Source organism: Mirounga leonina, unplaced genomic scaffold (genome assembly GCF_011800145.1).
Source record: "Mirounga leonina isolate KUSES-001 unplaced genomic scaffold, KU_Mleo_1.0 Mir_128, whole genome shotgun sequence".
NCBI classification, from domain to species: domain Eukaryota; kingdom Metazoa; phylum Chordata; class Mammalia; order Carnivora; family Phocidae; genus Mirounga; species Mirounga leonina.
Genome location: NW_023270320.1, coordinates 13,245,533 through 13,266,268, shown reverse-complemented (window position 1 = coordinate 13,266,268; position 20,736 = coordinate 13,245,533). Strand labels below are relative to the sequence as shown.

Here is a 20,736-nt window from a genome sequence, read left to right as displayed (position 1 = left end):
GTAGACAATCACAGTGAAGAGACTTCACAATTGATAAAGTTTGGGAAACATGTATGACCCCAAGCAAATGTGGAGTACTTGCAAGCCTCCACTTTGTCTTGACAGGAATTCACTGGCGCCATCAACAGATGAAATTAGGAATATAGAAAGCCGGGGAATAAAAAAAAAAACAAAAAAACAAAAAACCTAAAGGAGGAAATCATACCAAAATGAAGATGGTAAGAGCTGTAGAACTTTATTTCCTGTCTTCATGCAGACAACCAATGGGAATCTCTGAATGAGTCAATATATTTAATTATTTAATTGGTATGCCATGTTATAATTTATATTACTTCATCTGGATTGATTTTGAGATTGTGCCCTCCTATTTTGCACTTTCACTTTCAGGACGAAGTTCTTAGCCTATATAAAAAGCAGTCTCCTGTGGGCCTAGCTCCAACCTACCTACACACCTCCATTCAAACTTTAAATTGCAATCTTTTAAATTATTAAATATTTAATATTTAAACTATTTAAACCATTGCATATTTATTTTATTTATTTTAAATTTTTTTTATTTATTTGCGAGAGAGAGAATGAGAGAGAGCATGAGAGGGAGGAGGGTCAGAAGGAGAAGCAGACTCCCTGCCAAGCAGGGAGCCCGATGCGGGACTCGATCCCGGGACTCCAGGATCATGACCTGAGCCGAAGGCAGTGGCTTAACCAACTGAGCCACCCAGGCGCCCGTAAACCATTGCATATTTAAACTGGTAGTTCCTCTGCATTCAGTTTCCTAAATTTGAAATCCCACTCTTCCTTTGGTCCTCACTGCCCCCCTCAATTCCTGACATTTACAACACAATTTGAAGGCTTTCCCCCAAGCCCTTAGGGTAGGGCTCGCCAGCACCGTGTGTATCCCTATCACAGCACTCAGTTGCTGGTTTACGGGGCTAGTAAACTGAGTTTCTTGAGGACAGATTTAGTAACTCACAGTATTTGAATCTCCCGTAGTTCTACAGTACCAGGCAAACTGGAGGTCTCAATAAATGTGTTGAAATCCATGGAAGGGTGAGATGGGAGGATTGACGGATGGGTCAGAAAACGAAATTTCAAAGCATTAAACTTCGTAAATTGTGGCGACCACCGTAGCTTAACTGCGTTGCAGGTGGGCAGAAGCGCCATAGAGGTGAGTCATGGCATGGCAATGAGGTCATAGAACTGTGAGGCCAAAGTAAGTCATTAACATTTAACATCTGCTGGCAAAACTGAGGCGCAGACCAAGGAGTAGCAGGACTCCAGGGTCTCCAGGACCTGGAATTTAGTCCAGGCCCCACTTTTCAAGCATCAACCCGCCCGCAACAACAAGAGGCTGCAGAGGGGGCCAAGAACCGTTAGGGAGCTAAGGAAGGTGTTTCAGAATAGTGCTCAGTAGCTCCGACCCCAAAGCCCACAATCACCCACTACGGACACGAGGCTGATCACGAGGCACGAGACTGCCTGCTGACAGCGTCAACTGCCCCTACACTTTCTCGTCCAGTACATTTTACTCTCGAGAGTTCTTTTTCACAGCTCCCAGAGTCCAACGGCCGGAGGGACGAGCGCCGCAGGCCTTGCCTCCAGGGAGCTGCCACTAGCGCCCAAGCTTTGCTTTCACAGGATTTGGCTAGGCGGGCTGCCAGACAGGCCAGCTCTCCTGGACATCACGTGACGTGGGGAGGTGACCTGCATTTCTTCTGATACAAACCTACAGATTATGAGTTCAAAAACAGGGGCTGTATCAGTCGAACCAACGACCCGGCGTCTGGGCCTAGCTGTCCCCGAAAATCCCTCCCTTAGGAAGGGCTCAACACCACCCCGCAAAGGAAGGCGCAACCGGAAGGGGCGGGGATCCACCCGGACGCGGAGCTTCCGCCACCATGGCTTCCCGTGGGGTCGTTGGCCTTTTCCTCCTCTCTGCTCTCCCCTTCTTGTGTCTGGAGCTCCGGCGTGGGATCCCCGATCTAGGCAAGTGTTGGCTTTTTCCTTCTGGCACTCACATCCGCGTAACTTTCCCATGAATGTTGCGTCGAATTCCTGTCTCGCGGCCGCCTCCCCTCTGGGCGGCTTGGACTACAATTCCCAGGCTGTATCGCGCCCGCCTCTCTCTTCCGGCGCCGGGTCTCCCGCCGGGTCTCCCGCCGCTTTGGGGAGGCCGACCGCTTTAGGCGGAGAAGGTGTCCCTCCAGTTTTGCGTGCAAGGCGAGAGGCTGGCGGAGAGCACAGGAATAAACATAGACACTACGTCCAGATGGTTTTGAACGCTCACAAGGGAATAGGGTGGTGTGATGTAGGCCTTCTGAGGAACTTAAGGAAATGATACGGAGCCAGAGTCAAAAATATTTCCAGACGAAAGGAATTGTGACATGTTAGAGGAAAAGGATGAAGACCACTGTTGATGGATCAGGGTGACTTAAGGGGAGAGTGGCTCGAGATAACATTCACGGAGCACCCGTTATAAGCCTAACTCTAAGTGCTGTTATCTCATCCACTCCGTATTATAACTGTGGGGGTGGGTACTATTATAATCCCTATTTTACACTTGAGGAAACTGACACGGAGGTTAAGCGCGTCCCTAAGGTTTTAAGAGTCACCGGAGGAGCGCCTGGCTAGCTCAGTGGGTGGAGCATGCGACTCTTGATCTCAGGTGGGAGGGATCACTAGATAGATAGATAGATAGATAGATAGATAGATAGATAGATAGATAGTCAGTCACTGGATTCTGTGGAGAATGTTTTGGAAGGAGGCTGTAGTGGAAGCAGTGAAGCAAGTGAGGCTCTTGAAGTAGGCAATTAGTGTTGATGGCCTGGACTAGGATGATAACATGAAATGTGCACAGATTTGGGATATTTACCAAGTAGAATCAACAGGATTTGTGGATGGATTAATGGAAAGGAGGGATTCAAGAATCACTCCTACATGTGAAGTTGAACAACCCTAAGTAGTTGATAGTGCCAGTGATAAAGGGAAAACTGAGAGGAAAATGGTGGACTTGCAGAGAATCAGTCCATTTTTGGATATGTTAGTCATGGGTTTACATGCATGTCTTCCTCTTTATGTTCACTTTTAAAGTTAGAGGCCATGATGAAACCTAGCTTTGTATATTTCCTCTCTCTCTCCCCACCCCCAAAAAGTCAGGTACCCAGAAATGTTGCTGGAAATAAGAACTTAAAATAAAATGCTTTTTAAAAAATATCTGCAAAGTCCCTCTAGAAACCTCCTACTCACTCAGGCTGTATTGGAATCTAACAAGACCTTTATCCAGATGACATAAGGAAATGTTAAATTCACACTTACTTATTCCAGAATTTACCTGTTCCCTTGCCTTTACAGTATCCACTGTAATTTAGATTCTCTTCTACTTTGCACTAATGTTTGAGTCACTAGTCAATGAGAAAGTGGTTGCAGAGGGTTGCAGAGGGAATTCTGCTCACATAATAAGCTCTATCAGGAAAATACAGTTCTTGAAGGCAGAGCCTACATCTATTTTGTTTTTGTGTTCCCATCACTTATCACAATGTCTAATTTATTTACTCATTTATTTTAATTGTTTTTTTTAAGTAGGCTCCACGCCCGGTGTGGGGCTTGAACTCATGACCCTGAGATCAAGAGTCAAATGCTCTACTGACTAAGCCAGCCAGGCGCCCCCAGAGTGCCTCATTTAATAAAGCAGGCCAAAAATTCTAGAAAATGCAGCTGGGCTTCTGGTAGCATCTCCGTCTAGTTGCTGAATTTTTTTTTTTTCAATTTTTAAAATTTTTTTAAAGATTTTGTTTATTCATTTGAGACACAGAGATACAGAGAGAGAGAGAGAGAAAGCATGAGCAGGAAGAGAGGCAGAGGGAGAGGGAGAAGCAGGCTCCCCACCGAGCCAGGAGCCCGATGTGGGGCTTGATCCCAGGACCCCGGGATCATGACCTGAGCTGAAAGCAGACGCTCAACCATCTGAGCCACCCAGGCACCCCTAGTTGCTGAATTTTTTCACTTAGTTAACTCCTTTCTCCTAGAAACCTCTGTCGGTTGTGAACTGATGGTTGTTTACTTTGGTTTCTTTTTCTTTTTCTTTAACTAATCTCTACACCCAATGTCGTGCTCAAACTACCAGAGTCTCATGCTCTACCGACTGAGCCAGCCAGGTGCCCCTACTTTGTTTTCTTTTTTTTTTCTTTTTTTTTTTTAAAAGATTTTATTTATTTATTTGAGACAGAGAGAATGAGAGAGAGAGAGCACATGAGAGGGGGGAGGGTCAGAGGGAGAAGCAGGCTCCCTGCCGAGCAGGGAGCCCGATGCAGGACTCGATCCAGGGACTCCAGGATCATGACCTGAGCCGAAGGCAGTCGCCCAACCAACTGAGCCACCCAGGCACCCCCCTACTTTGTTTTCTTGATATTCATTCTCCAAATATCAAGTAATAGTAGTTAAGTCTATTTTACAAATCATATGTCCCAGTGCAATGGCTACAGGGCCAGTTACATGTGGAACAGTACTTACAGATACTAATACTCTTAGCCAGAGCTGCTAACTGAATTCCTAGCTGGAAAATTAGAAATCCCAGACCTTTTCATTCCCCTGGGTTGTATTTTTGGACAAACACTGAAAAATGATTCCTATCTTTTTCTACTGTGTAAAAGCCTTCATTGCCATTTTTACTTGTACTTACAGCTAAATATATTAATGCAGCTTCCTCACATTTATTATTCTTTGAAGTGTCTTGCACATGGGCTCTTGAGAATAAGTACCCAAAAAATCAATTTAATAAAAAAATTTTTTACTTGAAAGATGTACACACAAATCTAGTTCTTTTATATTCCCATATGACATTTGCAAATTGCTTGCTTGTTAGAACAAAAAGCAGTATAATGGAACATAAATCCCATAACTCACTGGTTTCTCTAAATACCAATACTGTAGGTATTAAATTACTTTTGTAATACCCTAGATTTAGTTAGGTGTTGTTTTGAACAACACTTGAATCAACAGCTAATGCTGGCAAAAGTTGGAGGACTGTGAGGCAAAACAAAACAAGTATTTCTTTCCTTTTTTTTTTTAAAGATTTTATTTATTTGAGAGAGAGTGGAGAGTGCACCAACAGAGGGGAGGGGCAGAGGGAGAGGGAGAAGCAGACTCTCCACTGAGGAAGGAGCCTGATGCAAGACTCAGTCCTAGGACCCTGAGATCATGACCTGAGCCAAAGGCAGATGCTTAACCGACTGAGCTACCCAAGTGCCCCAAAACAAGTATTTCTTTAAACAACTTTAAAGTGCTATTTTTTAAAAGGATAACATGTATATCAGTTTTCAGTTAAAAATGAAATATTTATGGGGCATCTGGCTGGCTCAGTCAGAAGAACGTGTGGCTCTTGATCTTGGGGTTGTGAGTTTGAGGCCCACATTGAGTACAGAGATTACTTAAATAAAATTTTTAAAAAAATAGATAATTAAAATAAATACAATATTTATCACAAGTATAGTCAACTATACTTCAAGAAAGAAAGATTTAAGTATATATATATATATATATTATAATTCCTTCTTTAATCTTTAATTGACTAATTACCAGCCCTGAATGTGATGATTCCTCTGTACCTCTGCCTGGTAACTTTTGAGAACTACAAAACTAAAAACTCCTGTAGAGTAGAAAGCATTTTTTTTTCCCCAAAGATGTTATTTATTAGAGAGAGAGAGAATGAGATAGAGAGAGCATGAGAGGGAGGAGGGTCAGAGGGAGAAGCAGACTCCCTGCCGAGCAGGGAGCCTGATGCGGGACTCGATCCCGGGACTCCAGGATCGTGACCTGAGCCGAAGGCAGTCACTTAACCAACTGAGCCACCCAGGCGCCCAGAAAGCATTTTTAACCCAACTTTGTATTTGCTCCCTCACCATTTAGCAAATTGTATTACACAAAGCTTAGGTACTTATTACATTTTTGCTCATTTAATTTTCATCTTTATTCCTAAAATAAGACGAAATACTGAATTTTTACTTTTTTCTAGGTTAAACATGTATGTATATAGTAATTTTATTTGCAAATGATGGAATAAATATGCAGAAATAGAGAAGTACACAGTTCTTTAACTATGAGAAATATGAATTTCATGTTTCAGAATGACTGTTTTTAAATAGAATGAGAATTTGACAAGATGAGACTGTCACAATTTAATTCCCAGTGGGATAATTTTATTTCCTTCTCTGGGTAGAGGGAAACCAGAATTTATTCATTTTTGATAGTCATAATGTTTATAATATAGCCAGTCACTTGAATTATACCTATATTTCTGAGACAGAAGCTATTCTAAAATTGTTTTCTGAAAACTTGTTCTGGTAATGACAACCATGATGGTTTTAGCTCACAGAGGAGACTGTATGAAAAAAATGATAAGACAGTTGCATAAATTAACTTTTACTATACCACTCTAAATAATCTTAATGCCTTACTATTTATTATTAGTATCAAGAAAAGTGTTTTGAATTTTAATTGTAATTTTTTTTTTTTTTTAACCTTTATAAGGAGTTAAAGATCTAATTCTGCTGTGTGGTCGGATTCTCTTACTGCTTGCTCTTCTTACTTTAATGATTTCTGTGACTACCTCATGGCTTAATTCATTTAAATCGTCCCAAGTGTATCTGAAAGGTAAGTTTATTATTTATGCTACCCTTTTATAATTTCTACTCAAATTCCTTTCCCTTATTGATTCTAGAACTTTGCATAATAAGAACCATTTCCTGTTATTGGTGATGTGCAATTTCAAGGTAATCATTACAACTTTTAACTTGATTTTTAATGGACTATAAATCCCCCCATTTTTTTTTTTTTAAGATTTTATTTATTTATTTGACAGAGAGAGAGACAGCGAGAGCAGGAACACAAGCAGGGGGAGTGGGAGAGGGAGAAGCAGGCTTCCTGCCGAGCAGGGAGCCCAATGTGGGACTCAATCCCAGGACCCTGGGATCATGACCTGAGCTGAAGGCAGACGCTCAACGACTGAGCCACCAAGGCGCCCCTCCCCCAATTTTTTTTAAAGATTGATTTATTTATTTTTAGAGAGAGAAAGAGAGCACGTGCCCGTGTGCACATGTGCGCACATGAGTGGGAGGGGCAGAGGGAAAAAGAGAATCTCAAGCAGACTCCTCCCTGAGCATGGAGCTCTACACTGGGCTGGATCCCACGACCCCGAGATCACTACCTGAGCTGAAACCAAGAGTCTGACACTCAACCCACCACACCACCCAAGCGCCCCTAAACCCAACATTTTTATGTGAAATTGTACATTATCCTTATATATGCATTTGAAATGATACCATTTCGATGTTGATACATTGCAAATTATCTAATTTTAAATTGTGCAGTTTATTTTTTATTTTTTATTTTATTTTTATTTATTTTTTGAAAGATTTTATTTATTTGTGAGAGAGACAGAGAGCACAAGCAAGGGGAGCAGCAGGCAGAGGGAGAAGCAGGCTCCCCACTGAGCAAGGAGCCCGATGCCGGACTCGATCCCAGGACCCTGAGCCGAAGGCAGACGCTCAACCAGCTGAGCCACCAAGGCGTCCCACAGTTTATTTTTTTAAAGTTTTTATTTATGTATTAGAGAGAGAGAGAGAGAGAGGGCAAGTCGGCGGGGAGGGCCAGAAGGAGAGGGAGAACCAGACAGGGAGTCCAGACTCGAGGCTCAATTCCAGGACCCTGGCTGGGGTCATGACCTGAGCCAAAGGCAGATGTTTAACTGACTGAGCCAGCCAGGCACCCCTAAATCGTGCAGATTAATTGTTCTTTGGTGTTTTCAGCTTATAAACTATTCAACAAATGGTAATCGTCTCTACCATTACTTTGTAAAGGCTTTTCAATCTAATTTATCTTTCATTTCATTTTGGCAGTTTTTTTTAAAGGTTTTATTTATTTATTTGAGAGAGAGAGAAAGCATGAGAGGGGAGAGGGTCAGAGCGAGAAGCAGACTCCCTGCTAAGCAGGGAGCCCAATGTGGGACTCGATCCCAGGACTCCGGGATCATGACCTGAGCCGAAGGCAGTTGCTTAACCACTGAGCCACCCAGGCGCCCTTGGCAGTTTTTCTTTACACACTGCTTACTCTTAACTTTAGGAAACCATGCTTGTTCTTACTTTTGATAAGTAAAAAGTTTTACTTTTAATTGTTAAAAGCCCTTAACAATGTAAAAAGTGTTAGAAGCCAGGCCCCCTGGGTGGCTCAGTCAGTTAAGTGTCTGCCTTCGGCTCAGGTCATGATCTCGGGGTCCTGGGATCGAGTCCCACGCCGTGGGCTCCCTGCTTAGCGGGGAGCCTGCTTCTCCCTCTCCCCCCTGTTTGTGCTCTCTCTCTTGCTAGCTCTCTCTCTCAAATAAATACATAAAATCTTAAAGAAATAAGTAATTAAGACTGTATAAAGTACTTGTCAGATTTTCTTCAAATGAGTAAAAAATCAGCTTGTTTATACACTTTGTCTTCCCTAGTATCATCAGATATTGAGATACAAGACTTCAGATTCATCTAAAATTTGAATCCTCCATGTTTTGTAAAGATTTGCATGATCAAATGTATCAAAAGCTCAGAAGTAGTCAGTTCTCAGTGACTAAGGATTAAAGTCCCCTGGGGCTTCTGGCCGGCTCAGTCAGTAGAGCATGTGAATCTTGATATTAGGGTCATGAATTCAAGCCCCACGTTGGGCGTGGAGCCTACTTAAAAAAAAAAAAAGGATTAAAGCCCCTTAATCACCTGTTATTGATTTATTTAGAAGCTATACTCTTTTATTTTATTTTATTTTATTTATTTATTTGAGAGAGAAAGAATGAGAGAGAACACATGAGAGGGGGTAGGGTCAGAGGGCAAAGCAGACTCCCTGCCAAGCAGGAGCCCGATGCGGGACTCGATCCAGGGACTCCAGGATCATGACCTGAGCTGAAGGCAGTCGCTCAACCAACTGAGCCACCCAAGCACCCTAGAAGCTATACTCTTTGATTCAGAGTCAGGAGGGAGTCTTAAGATCACTAAGTCTGATTCATCACATAGCAAATTAGTGGCCATACTGGGCCTTCTGATTTCCTATGTGCTTTGCTGCTGCCCTAATCTTTCCTTAATATAATTTGAGGAAATATTTATTGCCAGGAGAGAAAGTAGTTGACAGAAAGGAATGTTCCTATTTAAGGAGCCGGGCAGGTTAAGGGATATATTTTCCAAAAAGATGGATAATTCCTAAGGGAATACGGTTAAATGAAATTAATTTAAATGAAACTTAGTGGGAGTGCCTGGGTGGCTCAGTCGGTTAAGCGTCGACTCTTGATATCAGCTCAGGTCTTGATCTCAGGGTTGTGAATTCAAGCCCATGTTGGGCTCCCCCAGTGTGGAGCCTACTTAAAATAACTAACTAATTTAGCATATCCAGAATGAAAAAGGTCATACAACAGCAAAAATCCTTTCTCTTGCCATTCAGTGGCTAATAACCTAATATTGGTTCAATCATGGGAGTTGCCAAACACACCCCAGCTTTGGGGTCTAGGCGTGGTTGTATTTATTTATTTTTTAATGATTTTATGGGGGGCACCTGGGTGGCTCAGTCAGTTAAGCATCTGCCTTTGGCTCAAGTCATGATCCCAGGGTCCTGGGATCGAGCTCCATGTCGCGCTCCCTGCTCAGCGGGAAGCCTGCTTCTCCCTCTCTGCATACTTGTGCTCTCTCTGTCAAATAAATAAATAAAATCTTAAAAAAAAATAAAATAAATGATTTTATGATTTTATGTTTTTATTTTTAAGCAATCCCTACATCCAACATGGGGCTCGAACTCACAATCCGGAGATCAAGAGTCACATGCTCCACTGACTGAGACAGCCAGGTGCGCCCAGGCATGTTGCTTTTATTTATGGTCATGTCCAAGGGTGACCAAATGGTACTCATGTCTGCAGTGCAGCGTTCCACACTCAGGTGCAGTAATGAGCTTCCATGCCATGTCTTGGAGCTGCTGAAGCCCTATCAAGGGCCTACACTTAAAACACTTAAAATCCAACTTTTTTTAAATTTAATTTTTTTAACTTTTTTTTTTTTTAAAGATTTTATCCATTCATTCAAGACACAGAGATACAGAGAGAGAGAGAGAGAGAGCACGAGCAGGGGGAGAGGCAGAGGGAGAAGCAGGCTCCCCGCTGAGCCAGGAGCCGAACGTGGGGCTCGATCCCAGGACCCTGGGACAATGACCCGAGCCGAGGCAGACGCCCAGCCATCTGAGCTACCCAGGCGCCCCTAATCCAACTTTTTTTTTTTAAGATTTATTTATTTATTCATTTGACAGAGAGAGAGATAGTGAGAGCAGGAACACAAGCAGGGGGAGTGGGAGAGGGAGAAGCAGGCTTCCCGCGGAGCAGGGAGCCCGATGTGGGACTCGATCCCAGGACCCTGGGATCATGACCTGAGCCGAAGGCAGACGCTTAATGACTGAGCCACCCAGGTGCCCCCCAACTTTTTTTTTTAAAGTAAGGTGTGGAACCTAGTGCAGGGCTTGAACTCACAGCCCTGAGATCAAGACCTGAGCGGAGATCAGGAGTCTGATGCTTAACCAACTGAGCCTCCCAGGCACTCCCCAACATAATCATTCTTTTTTTTTTTTTTTTTTTTAGGATTTCATTTATTTATTTGACAGACTGAGAGAGCACAAGGCGGGGAGGGGCAGAGAGGGGGGGAGAAGCAGACTCACTGCTGAGCGGGTAGCCCGATGCGGGACTCGATCCCGGGACCCTGAGATCATGACCTGAGCCGAAGGCAGACGCTTAACTGACTGAGCCACCCAGGCGCCCCCCAAAATGTTTTATCTACAGAGTATTTTCAGAGAAAAGAGCATTCAGTTTATCCTAGTTGGGAATTAAAAAGCACTTTTATGTTTTGCTGTCTTAGAAGAAGAAGAGAAGAATGAGAAAAGGCAAAAACTTGTCAGAAAAAAACAACAAGAGGCACAGAGTGAAAAGGTAAAGTATAATTTTTAGAGAGTATATGTATATAGAGAGAGAATACAGAATATCTGGAGCATCTAAAATTGAGGTCTATTGCTTTCTGTGTTTGTGCTCAGATTTTTTAATTATTGAGGTCAAATTCACATGACATAAAATTACCAAATAAAAAAAATAAACCAATTTAAAATGTACAGTTCAGTGGCATTTAGAACTTTTTTAGTGTTGTGCAACTACTATCTCAAGTTCCAAAACATTTTCTTTACCCCAAAAGAAAACCCCACACCTATTAATAGTCACTTCCCCATTCCCTGCTCCTTCTGTCCTCTGGTAACCCCCAGTCTGCTTTCTGGTTTGTTTGTTTTTTTAAGATTTTATTTATTTATTTGACAGAGAGAGACAGCGAGAGAGGGAACACAAGCAGGGGGAGCGGGAGAGGGAGAAGCAGGCTTCCTGTGGAGCAGGGAGCCCAATGCAGGGCTCGATCCCAGGACCCTGGGTTCATGACCTGAGCCAAAGGCAAACACTTAATGACTGAGCCACCCAGGCGCCCCATCAAATAAATCTTAAAAAAACAAAACAAGGGGCACCCCATCAAGTAAATAAATCTTAAAAAAACAAAACAAGGGGCACCCCATCAAATAAATAAATCTTAAAAAAAACAAAACAAGAGGCGCCTGGGTGGCTCAGTCGTTAAGTGTCTGCCTTTGGCTCAGGCCGTGATCCCGCGGTCCTGGAATCGAGCCCCGCATTGGGCTCCCTGCTCAGCGGGTAGTCTGCTTCTCCCTCTACCTTTCCCCGCTGCTTGTGATCTCTCTCTCCAATAAATAAATAAAATTTAAAAAAAAAAAGATTTATTTATTGGAGAGAGAGAGAGTGAGCAGGGGGAGGGGCGGAGGGAGAGGGAGGAAAAAAAAATCCTCCAGCAGACTCCCCTCTGAGTGCAGAGCCCAATGCAGGGCTTAGTCCCAGGACCCCGAGACTGTGACCCAAGCCAAAATCAAGAGTTAGCCACCCAACCAACTGAGCCACGCAGGCATCCCTACTTTCTGTTTGTATGAATTTCTTCTGGATAGTTCATGTGAATGGAATCATATAACATGTGACCTTTCTGTCTGGCTTCTTTCACTTAGCATAATGTTCTTGGGGTTCATCCATATACATGTATCAATACATGTATTGATTCATTCCTTTTTGTGGGGGAATAATACTTCATTATATGGATATATCAAAATTCGTTTCTCCATTCATTTGCTGGTTGACATTTAGGTTTCCACCTTTTAGCTATTATGAATAGTGCCACTATGACTATTTGGGCACAAGTCTTTGAGTACCTTTTTTCAGTTCTTTTGGGTATATACATAGGAGTGGAATTGCTGGGTCATATAGTAATTCTATGTTTAACTTCTTGAGGAACCACCAGACTAGTTTCTACACCAGCTATACCATTTTATATTCTCACCAGCAATATCTGAGCAGCCCAGTTTCTCCATATCCTCACTGATATTTATTATTCCCACCCCCCATCCTTTTAAATACCCATTGTAATGAGTATGAAATGGTATCACCTTGTGGTTTGATCTGCATTTCCCTAATGACTAATGATGTTGAGAATCTTTTCATGTGCTTGTTGGAGAAATGTCTACCCTAACATCTTCTCTGCAGAAATGTCTGTTCAAGTTCTTTGCCCATTTTTGGATTGGGTTGTTTGTCTTTTTGTTTTTTTGTTTTTTGTTTTTTAAGATTTTATTTATTTATTTATTTGAGACAGAGAGAATGAGAGAGAGAGAGCACATGAGAGGGGGGAGGGTCAGAGGGAGAAGCAGGCTCCCTGCCGAGCAGGGAGCCCGATGCGGGACTCGATCCCGGGACTCCAGGATCATGACCTGAGCCGAAGGCAGTCGCTTAACCAACTGAACCACCCAGGCGCCCCTGTCTTTTTGTTTTTTATAGGAGTTCTTTATGGATTCTGAAAACTAGACTCTTATCAGATACATAATTTCCAAGTATTTTCTCCCATTGTGCAGGTTGCCTTTTCACTCTTTTGATAGTATCCTTTGATGCACAAAAGTTTTGATGAAATCCAATTATTTACTTCTTGTGTTGCTCCTGCTTTCGATGTCCTATTTAAGAATCCATTGTCAAATAGAAAGTCATGAAGATTTACTACTATATATTTTCTTCCAAGAGTTGTAGAGTTTTAGCTTTTATATTTAGGTTATTAACCCACTTTGAGTTAAGTTTTGTATATGGTGTGAGGTGGGGGTTCAGTTTCTTTTTTTTCAATATTGTTTTGGCTATTTGGGGCTTTTTGCAATTTCATATGAATTTGAGTTGGCTTTTCCATTTCTGTAAAAAAAGCCTGTGGGATTTTGGGAATGATTACATTGAAATCCATAGATTGCTTTGGGTAGTATTGACAGTTTATAATATTAAGTCTTCCTTGCTTTGCCTAGTATTGACATCTTAATGATATTATCTTTCAATCCATAAACCTATAATGTCTTTCCATTTATTTATATCTTTAATTTCTTCCAGCAATATTTTATAGTTTTCAGTGCATATAGTTTTCACCCCTTTGGCTAAGTTTATTTCTGCATATTTTATTTTGGATGCTGTTTTTTTTTTTTTAAAGATTTTTATTTATTTATTTGACAGAGAGATAGCGAGAGCAGGAACACAAGCAGGGGGAGTGGGAGAGGGAGAAGCAGGCCTCCCGCCGAGCAGGGAGCCCGATGTGGGACTCGATCCCAGGGCCCTGGGATCATGACCTGAGCCGAAGGCAGACGCTTAACGACTGAGCCACCCAGGCGCCCCTTGGATGCTGTTTTAAATGTAATTGTTGTTTTCTTAATTTCCTTTTTTGATTTTTCATTGCTCAATGTACACAAATACAAATGATTTTTGTGTGTTGATCTTGTACCCTGTCCTTTGTTCATTGTTTATTAGCCCTAGTGGTTGCTGTGTGTGGATTCTTCGGATTTCCTATATACAGGCAAATCTTGTTTTATTGTACTTAATTGTGCTTCGTGGATACTTTTTTTTTTTTTAACAAATTAAAGGTTTATGGCAACTCTACATTGAGCAAGTTTCTTTTTTTTTTTTTTTTAAGATTTTATTTATTTTTATTTGAGAGAGAGAGAATGAGAGAGAGGGAGTACATGAGAGGGGGGAGGGTCAGAGGGAGAAGCAGACTCCCCGCCGAGGAGGGAGCCCGATGCGGGACTCGATCCAGGGACTCCAGGATCATGACCTGAGCCGAAGGCAGTCACTTAACCAACTGAGCCACCCAGGCGCCCTGAGCAAGTCTCTTGATTCCATTTTTTCCAACAGCATTTGCTGAGTTTGTGTCTCTGTCACATTTCGGTAATTCTTGCAATATTTCAAACTTTTTCTTTTTTCTTTTTTTTTTAAAGATTTTATTTATTTATTTGACAGAGAGAGAGAGAATGAGAGAGAGAGCATGAGGCGGGGAGGGTCAGAGGGAGAAGCAGACTCCCCGCCGAGTAGGGAGCCTGATGTGGGACTCGATCCTGGGACTCCAGGATCATGGCCTGAGCCGAAGGCAGTCGCTTAACCAATTGAGCCACCCAGGCGCCCTCAAACTTTTTCATTATTATATTTGTTGTGATAATCTGTGATCCGTAATTATAACTCACTGAAAGCTCAGATAATGGTTAGCATTTTTTAACAATAAAGTATTTTTTTTTTAAAGATTCTATTTATTTATTTGAGAGAGAGCACAAGCAGGGGAAAGGGACAGAGGGAGAAGCAGACTCCCCACTGAGCAGGGAGCCCAATGCAATGGGGGGCTGGATCCCAGGACCCTAGGATCATGACCTGAGCCCAAGGCAGACACTTAACCGACCGAGCCACCCAGGCACCCCAACAATAAAGTATTTTTAGATTAAAGTATGTACTTTTTTGTAGATGTAATGCTATTGCACATTTGGTAGAGTACAGTGTAGTATAAATATAACTTTTAAATGCAGTGGGAAACCAGAAAATTAATTTGACTTGCTTTATTATTTACTTTATTGCAAACTGAACCTGCAATATCTCCGATGTATGCCTACATAAGATCATGTCATCTGAGAATAGGGATAGTTTTACTTCTTTCTTTCCAAAATTGGTACTGTTTATTTCTTCTTTTCTTTCCTGTTGCTCTAGCTGAAATTTCTAAACAGTGTTGAGTAGCAGTGGTGAAAGCAGGCATCTTTGTCTTGTTCCTGGTAGAAAGCTTTTAGTCTTCCACCATTGAATGTAATGTTAGCTATGGATTTTTTTCTAGACACTCGTCATGTTGAGCAAGTTCCTTCCTATTCCTAGTTTCTGAGTATTTTTACCATAAAGAGTGTTGAATTTTGTCAAATGCTTTTTCTTTATCAATTGAGATGATCATGTGGTTTTCCCCCCTTTGTTTTATTCATACATATTATATTGATTGATTTTCTTATGTTGAAACATCTTGCATTTTTGGGGTAAATCACACTTCGCTGGCATATAATCCTTTTAAAATGTTATTGGATTCAGTTTGCTGAAATTTGTTGAGGATATTTGCATTTATATTTATAAGGGATTTATATTTTCTTGTAGTGTCTTTGTCTGTCTTTGGTGTCAGGATAATGATGACCTTGCAGAATTAATTAGGAATTGTTCTAGCCTCTTTTATTTTTTTGGAATCTCAACAGGATCAGGGTTAACTCTTCTTTAAAGGTTTGATAGAATTCACCTATGAACCCATCTGGTCCTACTCTTCTTTATTGGGAGGTTTTTAATTACTGATGCAATATTTTGTTAGGTCTGTTGAGATTTCCTATTTCTTCTTGAATCAGTTTAGGCAATTTGTGTGTTTCTAGGAATTTGTCTACTTCATCTTGGTTTTCTGATTTGATGGTCTACAATCGTTCTAAAATTCTTTTTCTAATCCTTTTTATTTCTGTAAGGCTGGTAGTAATATCCTCACATTTCTGATTTTAGTTATTTGTCTTCTCTTTTTCTTCATCAAGGTAAAGGTTTGTCAGTTTTGTTGATCTTTTCAAAGAACCAATTTTGGTTCTGGTTGTTTTCCTGTTCTATTTTCTGTTTAGTTTGTGCTTTTTACAGTTTTTTAAGTTGTAAAGTTAACTTATTGATTTAAGATCATTCTTCTTTAATTAGATGTTTACAGCTATAACTTTCCCTCTGAGCATTGCTTTTGCTGTATCCTATTCAAGATTTTGTTTGATAGCTAGGAATTACATTTCCTGTGGATGATTATCCAACACTTATTTCTTGACCTTGAACTGTCAGCACTCAGGCAGTTGCCAGATTGATGATTAACCTTTGTGAAAGAGGAGACCCCTGTGGACTTTCGCCTAAATATTAAAAACATAAACCTTTTACAAAGGCCTTGGTACAAGGGCATTAATATTTTGAAAGCTATCAACTTGTTTTCAACTTGCTATCACCGTGTTTCAACATCTAAACAACTTGTTCTTCTGGTGAACAAATTATTCCTTTTTAAGTAAACAAGCGAAGGCTGAAAACAAATCACAAGAGTAAAAGCCTATGTATTTGTTGGGAGATGGGAGATTACTACATTTGTAACTACCCTGATCTGAATTAATTAATTAATTAATTAATTTATTTATTTATAAAGATTTTTATTTTATTTATTTGACAGAACCTGAGAGAGGGAACACAAGCAGGGGGAGTGGGAGAGGGAGAAGCAGGCCTCCCGCCAAGCAGGGAGCCCAATGCGGGGCTTGATCCCAGGACCCCGGGATCATGACCCAAGCCGAAGGCAGATGCCCAACGACTGAACCACCCAGGAGCCCCCCGATCTGAATTTAGAACAATAAAAATGTCCTTGTAAGATCTTTTGTAAGAAACTCTCTTGTAAATATTTGAACTTTTGAAGTTTAAAGTTATTTCTTGTGGAAGTAACTGTTAATTGTAAAGCTTTGCATGATAATTAGTAAATTATAATTACATCTAGATGCCAACTATCTGCTAACTGGCATCTATAATTCCTAAGGGTGTGTAAAGTTAGGATTCTTTTGTTTGGCAAAAGTCTTTATCCCATTAAAGTTCTCTCTTTGGACAAAAAATTAATCAGTGTCTCAATATAGTCTATGTATGTGCATGGTGAAGTGCCCAACTTGTGCAGATATGTACCTGCTGATAAATAAAAATTTTGAGGCTTGGCATTGTAAAAAGGTGATTTTTCTCTTCCGACACTTGATAGTTTGATTTGGCATAGAATTGCAGATTGAAAATCCCTAGAATTTTGAAATATTGCACCATTAACCTCAAAATTCCAGTGTGGTTTTCCAAATTCCTTTTTCTCTGTTAATTATAGTCTCCATTTTTCATGTTGGAGACTTTAATCATGTGGTAATCCTTGGCTCTGTCCTTTCAGCTTTAAGAGAGATGCACTAAGGGGCGCCTGTATGGCTCAGTTGGTTAAGCAACTGCCTTCAGCTCAGGCAGCATCCCAGAGTCCTGGGATCGAGCCCTGAGTCGGGCTCCCTGCTCAGCAGGGCAGTCTGCTTCTCCCGTTTCCTCTCCGCTTGCTCGTGCTCTCTCGCGCACTGCCTTTCAAATAAATAAATGAAATCTTTAAAAAGAAAAAGAGATACACTAAAAAGTTAATTGGTGGAATATGCATTTGTAAAATTGCATCAAGCTTTAGGTTCTTTACTGGTCATAAGTTCTACTTAAACAAAACAGAAAAGGAAAATAAAGCTACTTGGAATTTCTTTGTATGTGGTCAGGGTTTGATGGGTTGTCTGCTGGTGTAGGGTGATGTGATGGAGGAGTAGTTTAGCTTTGTCACTGTCTCTTTGTTCTTTTGTTCTTTTGCAATTCACCTTCTCCAGAGAGGGCACCTCCATTCTCTCGCCTTGGGGGTTAAAGCCGGGCTGCCAGCAGTCTGAGACAAGTGGGGAAGGCGGCTGGGGAGTCTCACTTGTCAGTGTGTACATCTTCATGTACTCAGTTGTTTGAGTGTGCACTCCTGCTGTCACTAAGACTGGGATCTGGGACTCTGTAGCCTCTCTGGTTCACACTCTCTGGTTGAGGCTCGGCGTCCCCCGCCACTGTGGTATATGTGTGTCGTCTTCCTTGGCCCTCCCGGCTCTCTGGAGCGCCCTGGCTTGCTTTGTACTGCTGTCCTCCCCTGCACGCACTTTGGCTGCAGGTTTCTCACTGTGTTGAATCAGTTGCCCCCTTCTCCGTAGGTCCTTACATGCAGTGGGTTTGGTGCTTATAGTATTTCTCCGTTTCACCAGCGATGGAATTTAGCTTTCTCTTTCTTGTTCCCTTGGTCGTTTAGAGATGAGTCTCAAGAGGAGAGGGAGGCAGAAATTTCACTCTGTCATCTTAAAACCAGAATCTCCATTTCTTTTAAGTTCAAAAATATGTTCAGCTTTACTATGATTAAGCTATTCAGTGAACTCTCTTCCAAGTGACTTCATGTGTTGGGCATCATGCCTTCAACAAACGGCTCTGACTTGAAGCTCCTAGAGGTCAAGGATCACGTCCTAGGCATCTTGACATCCCTAGCTCCTAGTAAGTTTTCATCACACTGAAAATGCAGTAAAGGGGCGTCTGCCTGGCTCAGTCGGTGGAGCACACAACGCTTGATCTCAGGGTCATGAGTTTGAGCCCTACGTTGGGTGTAGGGATTACTTAAATAAAATCATATTTAAAAAAAAAAAAGAAATGAAAACACACTAAAAGTGATAGAGGCAGACTGCCAGATAAGCATAAATACAGAACATTTGTCTTTATCGGCATTATGTATAAATGAAGATTTTTAGAGAGTGCTATTAAAGTGGAGGATGCTGCTTTTTTGGCAAAATTGAGTGAGTGTGAAAACACAATTTCTTCACCTGGTTCCTATTTAACAACTTTACAGACAACATAAAATCTTAGGAATGTTACAGTAACAACACCTCATTTATTTTTTTGAACAGGCCAGCAGATACATAGAGAACGTTCTAAAACCTCACCAGGAAATGAAGTTGAGAAAACTGGAAGAACGCTTTTATCAGATGACGGGTGAAACCTGGAAGTTGAGCAATGGTCATAAACTTGGGGTTAGAAAATATTTTCACTTTATATTTTGAATTCTGCTATTACATATATGCAATAGATGTATATTACACGCATTGGATAAGGACGTATAATGTATAAGTATATCACATATATTGATTTTTTAAATTTTCAAATGATGTTAAGCCATTAGTACGGGCAGTTTTTTAGGAGTCTTTACTGACATAGAGCATATATGTGTGTTGAAGGGTAAATGCTTTTGGTGCCTAAAGAGCATATAACTTAGATGCTTGAGAAGCTCTAACATACGGTAGTCTTTGAGAAAACTGTTGACTAATCACCATATTTTATATGAGGAAATTCAGATCTTTTCTTAAGTAAGATCTCCCCGGTACTATAAGCTCACATTATACTCATTATGTTTGACTCTGTTTCTGTAAAGCCAAATTAACCTTTGGCTCTTTTTTCCTTTGGCATTGAATCTGAACTTCATCATTTGCTACTGGAAGTTCACAATTCCAAGTTTTGTTACAGAGGAAAAAGAATATTCATAAAGGAATTAAGTTTTAGAGTAATTGGCCACAGATTTTATGTATAAGATCATTTCTGTCCCAAACATTTTTGGGGTTGTTTTTTTGCTCTCTGTTTATATTGCACCTTTTACCATCTTGTAAAGAAAATAATCCCGTAAAGGTTAATAGGATTCTTATAGTGAAGCAGAATCAGTTTTTATTCATTTCATAATGGTAAATAGGCCATAAAGCAATCAAGGTTGGGTAATGAAATTACTGTGAAAGATGTGCAACGTGAAATGCACCTGCTCTGGGGAGTCATTTCACTTCTGAGATGAGTTTGTCTTCTGTTCGGTTTGGTGGTGTTGGACATAGACAGCCTGGTTTTAGCCAGCCACATCTTTTTCTGAAATGGTCACGATGTGAATTAGTCATTCTGCCCCTTGCTTTTAGGCTGTGTCTTCATGGCAATACTAGTTTATATTTTAACCTAGTTGGTGGGGACAACAATAAGTCAGGGACAGAGCAGACTGTTGGCATTGTTATGATTTAAGGCCCATAGGACTATCAAGAATGTGAGAATCGGGATGTTAATTGCTGAGAGAAAGTGTAGGCATCAACTGATGGAGCCCAGTACTTTGCAGTCAGACAGCCTAAGTTTGGCCAGTTAATTGGTGAGCATGAAGGTCTCCTGACTCGCATTGCCCTTGCTCCTTCCAAGTTTTCTTAGGACAAAGGAAGGGGGAAGACAGCCTACGAAAATGGTGGCCATTTTCATCTGATGAGGAGAACATTTACAAGTCAATAGATGTGGAAAAAAGGCATTATTGAACTAAATAAGCATGTATCTGAGAATCTGACAATTATTTTGCACAGGAAAAGGTTTTAATGGGTAATATTAATAAAAAGTAATCTTTATGATTTCTGGAATAAAATCCTTTGCCTTCTAAAGTGATTAACTCAAAGAAAGATGAGAGTTTGAATTTGAGAACTTAAACATGTTCATATATAAAAGGATTCTAGGGCCGCGTTCAGCTATGAAAGTATCACATGGTCACATATACAGACATGTTTGTACGTACATCTTCTATTTCCATGGCCTTTTGAGGCATAATCCCTTGCACTGTCTTGCTTCCTTTATTTTTTTTTAAAAGATTTTATTTATTTATTTGACAGAGAGAGGCATAGCGAGAGAGGGAACACAAGCAGGGAGGAGTGGGAGAG

General features: G+C 41.0%; 1 protein-coding gene across 2 annotated transcripts in view; it reads left to right on the top strand.

Moving 5' to 3' along the window:
* Window positions 1-20,736, top strand: part of UBXN8 (UBX domain protein 8) — a 30,896-nt gene continuing 10,160 nt past the window's right edge. The window contains exons 1-5 of one of the 2 annotated variants that reach the window (XM_035004082.1): window positions 1-218; window positions 1,730-1,983; window positions 6,523-6,645; window positions 10,908-10,978; window positions 18,922-19,044. In XM_035004082.1, coding sequence (XP_034859973.1) covers window positions 1,896-1,983; window positions 6,523-6,645; window positions 10,908-10,978; window positions 18,922-19,044 — 405 coding nt within the window. In that variant the 5' untranslated portion in view covers window positions 1-218; window positions 1,730-1,895. Of the gene's footprint in view, window positions 219-1,555; window positions 1,984-6,522; window positions 6,646-10,907; window positions 10,979-18,921; window positions 19,045-20,736 lie in introns of those variants that run through there. The other variant, XM_035004083.1, reaches the window with a different exon arrangement.